The sequence below is a fragment of the Symphalangus syndactylus genome, chromosome 7 (genome assembly GCF_028878055.3).
Source record: "Symphalangus syndactylus isolate Jambi chromosome 7, NHGRI_mSymSyn1-v2.1_pri, whole genome shotgun sequence".
Taxonomy (NCBI): Eukaryota; Metazoa; Chordata; class Mammalia; order Primates; family Hylobatidae; genus Symphalangus; species Symphalangus syndactylus.
This window is the reverse complement of record NC_072429.2, coordinates 124,220,771-124,237,623: the sequence shown is the minus strand read 5'-3', so window position 1 is coordinate 124,237,623 and position 16,853 is coordinate 124,220,771. Positions and strand designations below refer to the sequence as shown.

The 16,853-nt window shown below is 44.7% G+C and overlaps 1 protein-coding gene across 8 annotated transcripts in view; it reads right to left on the bottom strand.

Annotated features, from left to right (window-relative positions):
- Positions 1–1,107: 1,107 nt before the first annotated feature.
- The window catches only part of NSMCE2 (NSE2 (MMS21) homolog, SMC5-SMC6 complex SUMO ligase), a 281,791-nt gene continuing 266,045 nt past the window's right edge, over positions 1,108–16,853 (bottom strand). For all 8 annotated transcript variants that reach the window (XM_063642944.1, XM_063642945.1, XM_055287231.2 and 5 more), the window contains 3 exons: positions 11,025–11,125; positions 10,526–10,632; positions 1,108–1,456 (listed from right to left, as the gene is read on the bottom strand). In XM_063642944.1, coding sequence (XP_063499014.1) covers positions 1,339–1,456; positions 10,526–10,632; positions 11,025–11,125 — 326 coding nt within the window. In that variant the 3' untranslated portion in view covers positions 1,108–1,338. The remainder of the gene's footprint in view (positions 1,457–10,525; positions 10,633–11,024; positions 11,126–16,853) is intronic.

The following is a 16,853-nucleotide window of genomic DNA, read 5'->3' as shown; positions in this document are numbered from 1 at the left end:
ATATAATGTAAAGCACTTAGAATAGCACCTGGTATACAGTAAGTACTCAATAAATGTTAGCTCTTATTAGCTATTCTTGGTTTTCCAGTGCCATCAGGGTATGCTTCAAATTTGGTTTAATTAAATAGTAAGGTTAATAAAAGGTTGCTAATGGAGACAATAGATTGGTGCTCATCACACAATTAGAATGTAACTGAAGACATTCGACTTAAAGACCCTGCTGGTGTAAGTCCATAGACTCTCAGGGGTCACAGGACACTAGGGAGCATCTTGTTGATTAGAGACATTAGAGAGCATCTTGTTGAACACCTTCACTTTATGGCTGAAGACACCAACATCCAGGGGGATGAAGTCACTTGCAGTGAGCCATCTAGAAAAACAGAGAGCAGCTGGAATGTGGTTACTGTTGATGGTACTTTAGGCTCTTGGAGGGCTGCAGCAAAGTTTTCATTACAGGCATCAATCACCACTGCAATGCACTGATTAGCCAGTCATTGGAGCATTCTATTCCATTCAGAACGACAATAAAAGCATTTATATGTTTGGAACTGTCAATATACAATGTAAATACAAGAAAGCAAACTGACTTTGCTTTATAACCGAATGCTATTATTTACTATACTCATAGAAAATGCCTCGCAATAGGAGTGTTTTTATATGTTTTAATTTCAAATATCACTTGAAAGACATTCTTTTTTTTTTTTTTTTTGAGATAGAGTCTTGCTCTGTTGCCCAGGCTGGAGTGCAGTGGCGCAATCTTGGCTCACTGCAACCTCCGCCTCCTGGGTTCAACTGATTCTCCTGCCTCAGCCTCCCGAGTAGCTAGGATTACAGGTGTGCACCACCACACCTGGCTAATTTTTGTATTTTTGGTAGAGACGGAGTTTCACCATGTTGCCCAGGCTGGTCTTGAACTCCTGACCTCAAGTGATCTGCCCACGTCGGCTTCCCAAAGTGCTGGGATTACAGGCATGAGCCACTGCACCTGGCTGAAAGACATTCTTTAGTCAAAACTATTATAAAAATCAGTCTGATGTCCTTGAAATGGAAAAGCCTGCACCTCTGGAACAATCCATACATCAGGAGGCATGCAGGGAGGACATGGCAGATGATCAAAGTTTTATTTAACATTATAGAACACTTAAAAATAAACAATATGCTTGCATTTCTGTTGTGTAACTTTGAAAAATGTTTTCAAGCACACATAAAAGCATCAAGTTTTACCCCCAACAAGTATGCTATGTAGCCAGTCCCTAACTGCTGGGGTCAGCACTGCTCTCAACAGACGGCTGGGGTAGGAGGTAGGCTGCTGGTGTCCCTGCAGGCAGGTGGCTTTTCCTACTCGGAATGACGATATCTTTTCTTGTTATGGTTCTCAATCGCCCTTCTAAGTGCTTCATCCTGGATAAGATCTGACTTTCTTATATCCGTGTGGCTACAGCCAATTTGAGGGCAACTGTGAGAGAGAAAGAACATCAAGTCAGTCCCCTTTACTGCTTTAAGCAGAAACTTCTTTTATACTCAAGTGTTTAAGTAAGACATTTTACTGAAAAAGGAAAAGTGTCAAAATCAGGACCAAGGTGCGCTCATTCATTTATTCACTGAGTCCCTACCTGAGCCAGGCCCTGTCTGGGTGCTGGCGACACACGCGATACGTGAGTAGTGCCTGCCTTATCATGAGCTAACTTTTTTTTTTGAGATGGAGTCTGGAGTGCAGTGGCGCGATCTTGGCTCACTGCAACCTCCGCCTCCCAGGTTCACACCATTCTCCTGCCTCAGCCTTCCGAGTAGCTGGGACTACAGGAGCCCGCCACCACACCCAGCTAATTTTTGGTATTTTTAATAGAGTCAGGGCTTCACCATGTTAGCCAGGATGGTCTCGATCTCCTGACCTCGTGATCCACCCGCCTCGGCCTCCCAAAGTGCTGGGATTACAAGGCGTGAGCCACCGCGCCCGGCCTATGAGCTAACTTTCTAATGAGGAAGACAGGCAACCACTAGGGAACCAAATAAATGCTTGCTGTAAGCTCGGGTCACCTTATGGGCTATGAGGGCAATGAAGCAGCGTCAAGGAGAGAGAGTGCTGCGGCCACGGCTTGATTGGCTGGACTCGGGGCATGCCTCACTGAACACATCTTATCTTGGGCAGGACCCAGAATGAAGCATGTGGAACAAGTCTGCACGTGGTCTGGGCTGAGGCAGTAGCAAGTGCAGTGCTGAGGATGTCCAGCTTGGTGCCCTGGAGTGACAGCAAGCTCTATGTGGCTGCAGTGACCCAGGCAAGAGGGAGAGCAGTTGGAAGTGAGGTCAGTGGGCCAATGGGGCTTTGGAGTTTATTTAATTTAATTAATTTATTTATTTTGGAGTCTCGCTCTTTCACCCAGGCTGGGGTGCAGTGGCGTGATCTCAGCTCACTGCAACTTCCGCCTCCTGGGTTCAAGCAATTCTCCTGCATCAGCCTCCTGAGTAGCTGGGATTACAGGCACCTGCCACCATGCCTGGCTAATTTTGTGTATTTTTAGTAGAGACGGGGTTTCACAATGTTGGCCAGGCTGGTTTTGAACTCCTGACCTCAAGTGATCCACCTGCCTCGGCCTCCCAAAGTGCTGGGATTACAGGCATGAGCCACCATGCCTGGACTTGGATTTTATTTTAAATATGCAGAGAAAACACTGGAAGGTTTTGAGATGGAGGAGGAGTGTGTTTGGTTTACATCTGGAAAATGTTACTCTGGCTGCTTATGGAGAACACAAAGCAGGGAGGTAAGAGAGGGGTGGGGAAAATAGCGTGGGGGATCCTGCAGGGTGCAGGAGAGAGGTGAGGGCAACTCAGCTGAGGGTGGTATGGTGATCAGCTTCAGGACATGCTTGACCATAGAACCTATAGGACTTGCCGACGGAGCGGCTGTGGAGCATAAGCGAAAGGGAAGAAGCGAGCTTCATCTGGGCAGATCAGTGACTGGTAGTGCCCTTTATCACAGTGGGAAATGATGGGGCAAAACAGGCTGCAGCACAGAACCACAGTCCTGGTTGGTATCTGTTTCCTCTGGAATGGATGCCCAGTAGCCTTCCCAGAAGAGAGACTGAGTGGGCCACTGGGACTCAGTGGAAAGGCTGCAGCTGAAGACATCAGCGTGAGTCACCCAGAAAGGGGTGGAAACAAGCCACGGCTCTGCTTCGATGTGGTCTTCTCTGAGGGCAGTGGGCTGGATGCAATCACCTATTTCTTCTCAAAGAATCTGGTTCTCAAAGTGGACCAAATTTGGTAGATTAGAGGCCCAATGTTTGGAGTCAAGCTAACCTAGGTCTGAATTTTCTCTCTACCACCTACTTGCTAGTTGTGAGACCACAGGCAATTCACAATAACCTTCTTGAGCCTCCCTTGCCTCTGATTTAAAATGGGGGGAGAACCCCTATTTCCCAAGGTGACAGTCAATACTGTTAATTCCCTCCCAGATCCCCTGTGCTCAATAATGTTAATTCCCTTCCAGATCCCCTGTGACTATCATGTGTTCCCTAATCATCATTCTTCCAAGAAGTTTTAAAGTTCTGGATCTATTTCTATCTTGCATATATCCCACACAGGCATGCACCCATTCATGCATTAATTGACTCTTCTAGGGATCAGCCCTATGCTAGGTTCTAAGCATGCAACTGTGAAATACAAATATATGGTTCCTGCTCACACAGAGCTCTGGCCCAGTGATCTGAGACAGCTCTCCATAAAGCACAGGATATTAAGACCAAAAACAATAAATATGCAAACCACAGTAAAGATGCAAACCAGAAGGAAAGAAAGTTGGTCATGGGAGCTCCAATTTGTCTAGTGATAGGAAGCCCAACAGTCCAACATGAAAGAAAGTATTTCTTGGCCCTGATCTGTGGATCAAGGAGTCTTTACATTAGAGGGGCATTAATCAATGAAATATAATATGCTTAATAACAGTATTTATTTTTAAAATATTAAAATATGGCCGGGCGCGGTGGCTCACACCTGTAATTTCAGCACTTTGGGAGGCCGAGGTGGGTGGATCACATGAGGTCAGGAGTTTGAGACCAGCCTGGCCAACATGGTGAAACCCCATCTTTACTAAAAATACAAAAATTAGCCAGGCGTGGTGGCGCACGTCTGTAATTCCAGCTACTCGTGAGGCTGAGGCAGGAGAATTGCTTGAACCCGGGAGGTGGGGATTGCGGTGAGCCAATATTGCACCACTGCACTCCAGCCTGGGCAACAGAGCGAGACTCTGTCTCAAAAAAAAAAAAAAAAAAGTGCCCTACATACTCAGGTACATGATGTGTTAAATCATAATTATAGAAAGGCAATTATATGAAAGAGGATCAGGGTGATTTGGCCCAGGTATGCATCATTTTGATGATTTGGCTTTGCATTAGGGCAAGGCTGGAGAAATGTTTTACACTAGTTTAAAAATCTGTATTTCTTTCCCAGCCTGTCCCCCTATGCTGAACTCTCAAAGCGAATTCCCTTCCTTCCTTCCTTCCTTCCTTCCTTCCTTCCTTCCTTCCTTCCTTCCTTCCTTCCCTCCCTCCCCCCTCTCCTTCCTCCTCCTCTCTTCTCCTTCCTTCCTTCTTTCCTTCCCTCCCCCCTCCTCCTCTCTTCTCCTTCTTTCCTTCCCTCCCCCCTCCTCCTCTCTTCTCCTTCCTTCCTTCCCTCCCTCCCTCCTTTCCTTCCTTCCCTTTCTTCTCCTTCCTTCCTTCCTTCCTTCCTTCCTTCCTTCCTTCCTTCCTTCCTTCCCTCCCTCCCTCCCTTCTTTCTCTCTTTCTTTCTTTCTTTCTTTCTTTCTTTCTTTCTTTCTTTCTTTCTTTCTTTCTTTCTTTCTTTCTTTCTTCCTTTCTTTCTTTCTTCTCTCCTCTTTCCTCTTTCCTTTTTTGACAGGGTCTCATTCTGTCACCCAGGCTGGAGTAGCACTATCTCTGCTTACTGTGACCTCTGCCTCCCAGGCTCAAGCAATCCTCCCACCTCAGCCTCCTGAGTAGCTGGGCCCACAGGTGCATACCATCACACCTGGCTAATTTTTAAAAAATTTTTGGTAGAGACAGAGTTTCACCATGTTTCCCAGGCTGGTCCTGAACTCCTGAGCTCAAGTGATCCACCTGCCTTGGCCTCCCAAAGTGCTGGGATTACAGGCATGAGCCACTGTGCCTGGTGAATTATGTCTGTAAGTATGAAAATAAGCAGCTAAGATCATGAAGCGGATACAGACACTTTTGTGACTAGAAAAGCCAAGTATCATAACTTTGGCTTCCATGACATTGAAATGCAACTCCAAGTAGGTTGCTGGGATGACCCTCCCTTAAAACATAACCCTGAACATCTGCTTTGGACTGCCTGGCCTTGGTCTCTTCCATTGTACCCAGCAAAGGCCTTAACTCTCATAGCCAGACAGTGAATAAGCAGAGAGGGAAGTGGAGAGTGAGGTGGGGAGGACTTCCTGATGACATCATGGTTTTAGTCAGTGCATGAGAGCACACTGAGAATGCCTGATGGACTTAACCACACACTCAGTTGCAGAGCAGGTGCCCACCTTCGCTTCAGTGGGATGGATCCCAGGGTTAGCCATGTCAAACGAGGTCTGAGCTCACTGAGGAGATAGACTCTGATGGTAGAGGTATGAACCAAATAGCCCTCCCAAGGGGAGCTGGATGGCCTACTGACAGAACTGCAGGCTCAACAGTGAGAAAGACCTGGGCTTAAACCCCCTGGCTGTGTCACTCTGGGTAAGTGACTAAAGTCTCTGTGCCTCAGTTTTTCCCTTTAAGAACATGAAGGCAGACCACAAGCCTGTCAAATAAGGCTGAGAAATAAGCAGGCTGATGTGTGTTAAGGACTGGGGAGTTCACTTCACGTCCTGCCGTGCACCAGTCCCTGCCCTAGTCCACAGCTTCCGCTTCCGCTCTCAAGAAGCTCGTGGAGAGGAGCCAGCTGCACTGACAATGTTGGCATGACATGGGGTGCTAACGACATTTTGTCCAGCATGAATAAGGGCTCAGGGAAGACTTCCTGGAGGCGAGGTTGATGCTGGAACTGGGAAGGACCTTGTTTCTCACTTCATCTCCAATAAACACAAGTTTTTAAAGCAGAAAGGATAAGAGAAGGCCATCATGCCACAGTGCTGAATCAGGGCATGCCTCTTGTGGAGAAACAACTGTCTCCGTAAGCATTCGGCATTAATCCCATGACATCCTGGTGAGCGAGTTCAGTGTGGCAATACCCGATCTTGAGCTGCCACATCATCGCTGTGCAGGAGTCAGCCCTTCAGGCCTCGCAGGAGCGGCTGGGTCCCCACCTCCAGGCACTACCCGGGCAGAGCATTTCGCTGCAGCATGGGGCAAGCACAAAGGTGACTGCTGAGCAAAGGGAACTGGGTCTTGGGTTCCCACAGGGCTGTGGGGAACCTTGGCCTCTGCAAATGCTCAAGAATACACGATTCTGGGAGTTCCTGGATCTGGGTCCCAAGAATTCCAAGGTTTAGTCTACAAGCTATAGACAGGTCTATAGAGACCTCTGGAAATCTGAATGGGAGGGATTCCTGTCATACCTCAACACAGACAGTAATTCTATCTTACACCCCCTGAATCAAATAATGTGTCACTAAGCGGCATAGGGAGTGATAACAACTCTATCAGCCTCGGTCTTAACAACCCTACAGCTATTTGTTTAGCGCTCTTCGCTCCCAAAAGAGCTTTCAACTAAGTGCTTTTGCTACTCTTCTGCCAAGAAATGTGCTGGTCCAGACCCAGAATGGAATTCCCTACCATTTCTTTGGCCCCTGAAATGCTGTGAGATGCTGATGTTACCTCCACTTTACAGATGAGGAAACTGAGGCGGAAAGGTTGAATGGCTTATTGATAAGTGTTGAAACAGGAATTCCAAGCACAAAGCTGGAGTTCTGCTGTCGAATGACCCATTTCTATTCAACTTCATTTTATTACATGCTCTTAAATATGACTTTTAAAAATATGTTTCCTGTTCTCAAAAAAGCAAAAAAGTGACTGTGGTCAAGTTAGAAATATTAACATATGAAAATTATAAGGTTGGGAGGCCAAGGTGGGCAGATCACTTGAGGCCAGGAGTTCGAGACCAGCTGGACAACATGGTGAAACCCTGTCTCTACTAAAAATACAAAAATTAGCCAGGTGTGATGGCATGTGCCTGTAATCACAGCTACTTGGGAGGCTGAGGCATGAGAATTGCTTGAACCTGGGAGGCAGAGGTTATACTCCAGCCTGGGAGACAGAGTGAGACTGTCTCAAAAAAAAAAAAAGGAAAGAAAAAAGAAAAGAAAAAAAAAAAGGAAATCATAAGGCAGCTTTATTTTTAAGAGGATAAATAGGCTTATTATTAACAGATATATTTTAGGAAATTATTCTAACTACTGTGCTTGGCTGGGGCTAAAGTCTCAACAATATTATTCTGACTCAAGCCAGTGCAGAGAGGCCTTCCCAGGGCCTGAAGCTTGCATAGTAAAATTCAGGCAGTGCCCAGAACACAATGGACCTGGAATTCCAGTCTAAAAAAACAAACATAACTAGAACAATCTAGGAGGAAGAAATGAGACAATGTGTCATGGACATTTCTAAACAAAGCGAACCCAGAAATACTCATCACTCTAATGTGCATCATGGGAAATGACACGACTTCATGCTTCATCAGAAACTTCTGGAGTCGGTTTCAAGAAGGCCCTGAGTTCTAATCTACTGCTGCCCAAATGCACCTGGCCGTCAGAACCCTGCCCACCCCGCCCACAAGTCCTCATGAGCCTCCACTCCTTATCACTCTTCCTGGCTCCTGGCTATATTTTAGACTGCTTTGCTGGGGTCTTCTTCTGCTGATTGATCTTTTCATTGGTCAACAAAGTGTTTTTTGAGGGTTGGCACCAGGGTGCTGAGGCATCACAGTGAGCAGAACGAAGTCGGGCTCTGGCCTTGTGGAGATCATAGGGGAGTCGCGGGCCCTGCCTTGCTGGCTCTCTGCTGGTGAATGCATTTGTTTCAGAGCTGCATCTGCCATGGTAGTTGAGTGGGTTCACTCGTCTACACTGATAACCTCCCAATCCACATCGATAGTTCTAAGTCCTCCCCTGACTGCAAAACTCACATTTGCTGCACTTCCTGGACACTTCCACAGGGCTGTATTGCTGGGACCTTGAATTTAGGATGACCTGAGCTGAGTCTATCACAATCCTCCAATGAGAGTGTTCCTCTCTCATGCCTTCTCTGGAGGCTAATGAGCAAATGACAGTACTAGACACCCAGATGAGAAATGTCAGCCACCCCTCGCTGCTTCTTCCTTTCTCTTACATTCAGTCAGTCGTCGAATATCGTTAACTGTACCTCCACAATCACTCTTGCATCTCTATGCCCTAATTTTCTATAACTTAATCCACTGACTTTTTTTTGCCTCATGCCTCCTTAATCTATCTCTGCATTGCTATTGGAGTAACTTCCTAAACTCCAGGTTGGCTCATCTTACTCCTTTAAAACTGTCCTCCTCTCCCATGCCTATAGAGCAATGGTGGAAAAAAACGAAGAGGATGTTGATAGTGGCTCAAGTTTGAAGATGATGATGGGATAATTTTACTGAGCCCTACTGTGTACCAGCTACTTTAAGTAATTTGCATGTATCTTATTTAAATTTCAAATATGCCAATGAGGTGATTATGATTGTCATTCATTTATGGATAAGGAAACTAATGAAAGCATGCCATGGCCGGGCACGATGGCTCATGCCTATAATCCCAACACTTTGGGAGGCCGAAGCGGGCGGATCACCTGAGCTCGGGAGTTTGAGACCAGCCTGGCCAACATGGAGAAACCCCATCTCTACTAAAAATACAAAATTAGCCAGCGTGGAGGTGCATGCCTGTAATACCAGCTATTCAGGAGGCTGAGGCAGGAGAATCGCTTGAACCTGGGAGATGGAGGTTGCGGTAAGCTGAGATCATGCCATTGCACTCCAGTCTGGGCAAAAAGAGGGAAACTCGGTCTCAAAAAAAAAAAGAAAGCAAGCAAGAAAGCATGCCATTTAACAACCCAGAATCCTCCCTCTTTTTTTTTTTTTGGAGACAGAGTATCACTCTGTCACCCAGGCTGGGTGCTGTGGCATGATCTTTGCTCACTGCAAGCTCCGCCTCCCGGGTTCACGCCATTCTCCTGCCTCAGCCTCCCCAGTAGCTGGGACTACAGGTGCCTGCCACCGTGCCTGGCTAATTTTTTGTATTTTTAGTAGAGATGGGGTTTCACCGTGTTAGCCAGGATGGTCTCTATCTCCTGACCTCGTGATCCACCTGCCTCGGCCTCCCAAAGTGCTGGGATTACAGGCGTGAGCCACCGTGCCTGGCCGAAATCTGACATTTCAACTGTAACTCAAAAACTCAAAACAGATCAAAATGTACTAAGAATGTCTACATTTTGCAACCATTAGGCAGCAAAGCCACTATTCTTCTAGAATACATAGGATAAGTTACTTGCCTGAATGACCATCAAGATATCTTTAGTCTCCAATATATTATCTCTAAGTCCACACCCAGATGAGGAGTGCTGGGGAATTCCAATTCTAGGTCTGGACCAGCAAATTTCTGGGCAATGGAGAAGCAAGCCATACATCAAAGGGACTGTTATCAGAAGTCAATTGAGAACTAGTCACACCTGCAATTCCATTCCTGCAACAAATCCATGATAAGAGCACAAGAAATGCCAAACTAAGTCAACGCCAGTCAGTCTGGCTAACTCAGGATTCTATGTTATCACAGGAACAGAGCATGGTTCTCCATGGTTGTGGTAGGAGGGGAAGGAAGGCGAGATATATATATGTGTGTATGTATATATTATATCTATTTAAAGATAAATAATATATGATATACATATAAAACAATATATAACATATAATATATATTATGTATATTTATAAAGATTCTGCAAAACTTCCAATTAAAAAAAGAATTTATCATTCATGAGTTAGCCATGAATTTACCTAAACCTTTTTTTTTTTTTTGAGACAGAGTCTAGCTCTGTTGCCCAGTTTGGAATGCAGTGGCACAATCTCGGCTCACTGCAACCTCCACCTCCTGGGTTCAACAGATTCTCCTGCCTCAGCCCCCCGAGTAGCTGGGATTACAGGCACCTGCCACCATGCCTGGCTAATTTTTGTGTTTTTAGTAGAGATGGGGTTTCACCATGTTGGTCAGGCTGGTCTCGAACTCCTGACTTCAGGTGATCTGCCCACCTTGGCTTCCCAAAGTACTGGGATTACAGGCATGAGCCACCGTGCCTGGCCTTATTCTGTTTTGGTGTGGTTGAAGTTCCCTCAGCTTCTTCCTGAACAGATTACTAATTTTTCCCTCATGTATTGTTTTTCCAGAAAGCCCACTTCCATGTTTACAGTATTCGGGAGGTGAACGGAATTTAGAAGAGACATTGAAGTGTCTTTTCCTCTAGCGTGAACACGCCACCTCTGAGTGACTACCACTAGGGAAGGCTCCACTTCCTTCCCCGCGTCCACTCACCAGGCCTTTTTCTTCCGCTTGTGCCTGGACTCAATCATGCGAACAATGGCGTCCTCTTCATAGGTGTGGCCACACACTTTATTTTTCACTGGCTTCTTCATTTCCTCCTGTAATCAAGGAGATGTTGGGCTTTCAGGAATGATAATGATCAACTTCCAGTAGCTGTTTTGTCCTAGTCCTGAGCTTTCTATGCTTAACTTCCCATTCTCATGGCTTTAGATAATTATTAGGCTTTAGATAAGGAAATGCAGGGAATCCAGTGGCAGTACTGTCACTTGGCCTGTAGGCCATGACTTTAGTCCCGGATCCTTAAGGGCATGATTGACTGACAGCTCTCTCCAGCCCAGGAACCTCCCGTGGATACTCTTCAATCCCCAGCACTTTTCTTTACTCCCTCCTTAACTCCCTAAGTGAAATCAAACCAGAAAGCAAACAGGAACCTTTCTTCCTCTGTGAAGTGAATCGTATTTCTTTCAGGGGAAGTAGGAGGAAGCGGTACCTTCGTAATGGGGCAGGTGAAGTTGGTCTGACTTTGGGTCACAATTATATCTTCATCCACTCCTTCTGTTCCGTCAGCTTCTCTGTCAGCTTGAAGACCACCTAGAGGAAAATGGAGAGTTGATAAGCCTCTCTGGTCTAACGTCAAAGAAAAGGAAGGAATGGAAGGAAGGGAGGTGAAGAGTTTCTGGGGGTGCATTTGGTGTTGGCCCCTATGTAGGGACTGAATGCATAGAAACTCTTCTGCTTTTCAGAGAACACTACGGGGTACCACATTCTGACTATTTGATAAGGGAACTGAGGCTCAGAGCAGTTAAAAAAATCTTTTTTAAAATTATAGAGAAAGTGACCAAGAGTGTGGCTTCAGAGTCAGAGAACCGACTTGGTGATCTCTTTCTTGTCCAATGGTGAGACGCTGGGCTAGCAAGGTGCCCTTTTTTAAAGCCCCTGCTTTACAGCCTCGTGGCAAAGATTAAAAGAGATGAAGAATGTGGTACACTTTGCACAGCTCATGGTACGAAGCAATAATCGATAAACAGTCATTACAATTAGGTAGTGCAGGGCTTCTCAAACTTTTTAGTTATAGATAGGTATGAACTCCTTTAAGCTTTTTCTATGTGGGTTATATTTATCAATATTTAGCATATTAGACATTAAGATTGAGAAATTAAAAATTCATTAAAAAATAACAATAAGGCCGGTTGCGGCGGCTCACGCCTTTAATCCCAGCACTTTGGGAGGCTGAGGTGGGTGGATCACGAGGTCAAGAGATCAAGACCATCCTGGCCAACATGGTGAAACCCCATCTCTACCAAAACTACAAAAATTAGCTGGGCATGGTGGCATGTGCCTGTAGTCCCAGCTATTCGGGAGGCTAAGGCAGGAGAATCGCTTGAATCCAGAAGGTGGAGGTTGCAGTGGGCCGAGATCCTGCCATTTCACTTCAGTCTGGTGACAGAGCGAGACTCTGTCTTAAAAAAAAAAAAAAAAAAAAAATTAAAAATAACAATAATAATCCCACTACGTTACCATAAACAACATTTTAAAAGTTACAATTATATTTCCAGAACACCCCCCCATACACACAGACATACATAATGAGAAGAATGGCATTGTTTTCCATTTTTATAAATATCTCGAATGCCTGGCTTCACAGCAGCCAGTTGGATTTGGATATCTGCATATGCATTCAATCTGTCACAATATCACATATCCTGTAGTCTCTGGGAAAATTCACTCATGAAAAGAATGAGAGTGAAACAGGCAGATGAGATCATACTATTATTATAAAGACAGTTTTGACCTTATGGACACTCTGAAAGACCCTTGGAGCACCCTAGAGATCCCTGGCCTGCACTTTGAGAACTGCTGAGTGATAGTGACAGGACTGGCTTTGAACAGAGCATGAGCTGCTTCTGAAACTGATGTTCTTTGCATTACATCCCATTTGCCCCCAACTGAAAAACAAAACAAAATCAAAAACAGATGATAAACAACCTTTGAATGGGATGATGGGAGTATCTCACATGAAAGCCATTCTCTCTGAAGAAAAGATACTTGTAATTTTGCACAGAAGTTAAAGATCAATAGCTCTTTTTTTTTTTTTTTTTTTTTTTGAGATGGAGTCTTGCTCTGTCGCCCAGGCTGGAGTGCATGCAATGGCGTAATCTTGGCTCACTGCAACCTCCGCCTCCCAGGTTCAAGTGATTCTCCTGCCTCAGCCTCCTGAGTAGCTGGGAGTATAGGTGCATGACACCACGCCTGGCTAATTTTTGTATTTTTAGTAGAGATGGGGTTTCACCATATTGGCCAGGCTGGTCTCGAATTCCTGACCTCAGGTGATCTGCCCGCCTTGGCCTCCCAAAGTGCTGGGATTACAGGCGTGAGTCACGGGGCCTGGCCAAAAGATCAGTAGCTTTCTAAACATGTGTTGATGGTGTAGTCCTTTCTCCTTCCTTCTCCTTTCCCTTTCCCTTCCCTACTCTTTTCTCCCTTCCCTTCCTTCTTTAATTTTGGCGAAATAATACAGACATAAAAATGGCTTTCCTCTTATGTGTGAGAGGAAGCCCTTGTTTCTGGTTCAGATGGTGTGGCATACCTTTCGGTTCCATAGAACTGATGACTGTGGGCCATCACCTAGGCCAGATGAGGTGTTTGTTTGCAAAGGCACTACGGGTTGAGTATCCCTTATCCGAAATGCTTGGGACCAGAAGTGTTTCGGATTTCGGACTTTGAAATATTTGCATAAGCATGATGAAATATCTTGGGGGATGGGACCCAAGTCTAAACATGAATTTCATTTATGTTTCATATAAAGCTTACACACATAGCCTGAAGCTAATTTTATACAGTATTTTTAACACTCGTGTGTACTTGTTGCATGAGGCCAGATGTGGAATTTTCTGCTTGTGGCGTCATGTAGGTGCTCAAAAAGTCTTGGATTTTGGAGCATTGTGGGTTTTGGATTTTGGGATTAGGGATGCTCAAGCTGTACTGAGGGGCAGGGAAAGGGCTGCAGAGCTCTTGTTCAAGGTAACCTAGTGAATTAATTGCAACACAGAGATTCTGCCTCTAATTACTTTGTTTTTCTTAGAGTCACCTTCTTGGAGTAGACTGGTGTATTTGTATGCCAGCTTGCTGGCCCCTAAACCAGCTTTTATTCTTTGAAGAAGGCAGTGAAGATCTCAGGGCTTGGGCATAACCAGTCAGAGCATTTTTAACCACTGTGCATTAAGGTGCAGTGCCTCGGGGCTTCCAGCTTTTCAGAGAGCTAAACAAACATCTGAGACCTTAAAAACCATTGATTGGCTTCAAAACAGAGTAACAATAGTACTGAAATGACTAAATGTTAAAGGTCTATACAAATGTGAAGTTAACTTCATTAATTGTTGATCCGGTAATCAAAAATACATAATTTGGAAGTAATATGTAGGGCTGGATTTATTTCTTCATAAACTTCATAAAAATTTCCCAATATGGTAAGATAATTGCTGAAACTAATAGTCAATTACAAATTAAATCAGTTACTGGTAGCCAACCTATTTCCAAAGCAAAATTATACAAATATTTTTTCAAAATTTTGACAGCAAGGCTGGGTGTGGTGGCTCATGCCTGTAATCCCAGCACTTTGGGAGGCTGAGGTGGGCAGATCACCTGAGGTCAGGAGTTCGACACCAGCCTAACCAACATGGTGAAACCCCTTCTCTACTAAAAATACAAAAATTAGCTGGGCGTGATTGTGGGCGCCTATAACCTGAGCTACTCAGGAGGCTGAGGCAGGAGAATTGCTTGAACCTGGGAGGTGGAGGTTGCAGTGAGCAGAGATCATGCCATTGCACTTCAGCCTGAGTGACAGAGCAAGACTCTGTCTCAAAAAAAAAAAAAAATTGACAGCAATAAAATTATATATATATATATGTATATATATTTTATTTTTTGCGATGGAGTCTTGCCCTTGTCACCCAGGCTGGAGTGCAATGCCACGATCTTGGCTCATTGCAACCTCCGCCTCCCGGGTTCAAGCAATTCTCCTGCCTCAGCCTCCCGAATAGGTGGGATTACAGGTGTCCGCCACCAGGCCCAGCTAATTTTTGTATTTTTAGTGGAGACGTGGTTTCGCCATGTTGGCCACGCTGGTCTCGAACTCCTGACCTTGTGATACGCCTGCCTCAGCCTCCCAAAGTGCTGGGATTACAGGCGTGAGCCACTGCACCCGTCCTAAAATGATATTTAATAGGGCGGGTACCATATTATAGTATGTTTGCTGTGGGGTGGGGTCTCTGGAAATTATATTGCTCATGGCCATGATGGGTTTTCATGCTTCTCAGGGCCTGTCTTTGGTATTCATAGTGCAAGAGTTAGACTCCTAAGAGAGTCCCTTTATCAATCCACTGACTCTTCACCATGGCTCGGGAAAGTTGGACAGGTAAGGAGAATAGTCAAGGAGAAGGCGAGGAGCCGTCTTTCCTTTGGATTCACTTTTCAAAGCCTCCTCCTGTGGGCTGCTGCCTCTCATTTCTGATCGTGTGTTTAAGAGTAAAAATAAAAGTAGCTCTTTCTTAATTTTGTACACCATTTATTCTGAACTGATGGCTGGTTTCTGACTGTATACATTGTACCAGAGAATTCACCAGAAAATCTGTTGGATGAATAACAGAGTTCAGCTGATGTGAAAGACTGTGGGTTTGTTTGCTATTTCCTATTTTTTAAATTTCAAAAGGTAGAGGAAGTAAGAAAGCACAACTCAAATGCAATGCCTACCACTAGAGAAGGCTGAGTGGGGAACTTCAAAATTGTAGGTGGCTACCAGCATCAGTGATCACGAAAGAAAAAGGTAACAAAAGTGAGACTGGGGAAGAATGTCACGAGTGAGTAAGAGACCACAGACCAAGAGTCTAAAAAGAGAAAGACTCTCAATAGCTAAACTTCCCTAGAGACAGAACATTTCCTCACTCTCAATCTATATTTATAGAAATTGACATTAGCGTTGGGATTCTCCAGTGTGCTAACAAAAGGTCGCATCTGGCAATAAATATCACTTATACTGATTTAGATGATGCAAAGACAAAACTTTGTGATAAGTCTGGTAAAAGGAAGGTGGGAGAGAAAATATTGATCATCTACTAGAATCACAGAAGTTTTAAAGTTGAGGTTATCTATCTATCTTGAGTCTCGCATTTACCTGAGACAATTGAGATACAAAGAAAGTGTAGGTTTTGTCCAAAGTGATGCAGGAATTTAATAAATCAATGTGTTGTTCTATTTTCTCTGACTGGTTCATTTGGATATTAAAATCTGTGTATTGGTTCTGGGAGCTCCTCTGCTCCGAATTTTTTTTTTTTTTTTTTTGAGACGGAGTTTTGCTCTTGTTGCCCAGGCTGGAGTGCAATGGGCATGATCTCGGCTCAACGCAACCTCCGCCTCCCGGGTTCAAGTGATTCTCCTGCCTCAGCATCCCGAGTAGCTGGGGTTACAGGCATGCACCACCACCCCGGCAAATTTTGTATTTTTAGTAGAGATGGGGTTTCTCCATGTTGGTCAGGCTGGTCGCGAACTCCTGACCTCAGGTGATCTGCCCACCTCGGCCTCCCAAAGTGCTGGGATTACAGGCATGAGCCACCGCGCTCAGCTCCAAATTGTTATTTCATTGATAATAATACCTCAAATTTACTGAATGTTATATGCAGCTACTGTGCTAAGCATGTCATATACATTATTTCATTTACTCCTAACAAAATACTCATGAAGAATAACTATATTGTTATTCCTATTGTGTAGCAAAAGCCCCACTATATATATATATATATATATATATATTTTTTTTTTTTTTTTTTTGAAATGAAGTCTTGCTCTGTTGCCCAGGCTAGAGTTGCAGTGGCACAATCTCAGCTCACTGCAACCTCTGCCTCCTGGGTTCAAGTGATTCTCGTGCCTCAGCCTCCCAAGTAGCTGGGATTACAGGCGCCCACCATCATGCCTGGTTAATTTTGTGTATTTTTAGTAAAGATGGGGGTTCACCATGTTTGCCAGGCTGGTATCGAACTTCTGACCTCAAGTGATCTGCCTGTCTCGGCCTCCCAAAGTGCTGGGATTACAGGTGTGAGCCACCATGCCCAGCCAACCCCACAATATTTTTAAGGCAAATGTAGAAAATATCTGCTTTATAATAAAGCAACAATTGGATTAAATCAGTTTAATCTTTAGTAAAGAGGTTACAAAATTTTCCTAACTATAAGTAGAAAAACAAGCAAACTAGTCATATTATTTTCTATATACATAGACGATGTTGTTAGAAGCATATGCCAGCTGTCCAACTTCTGACCAATGGACT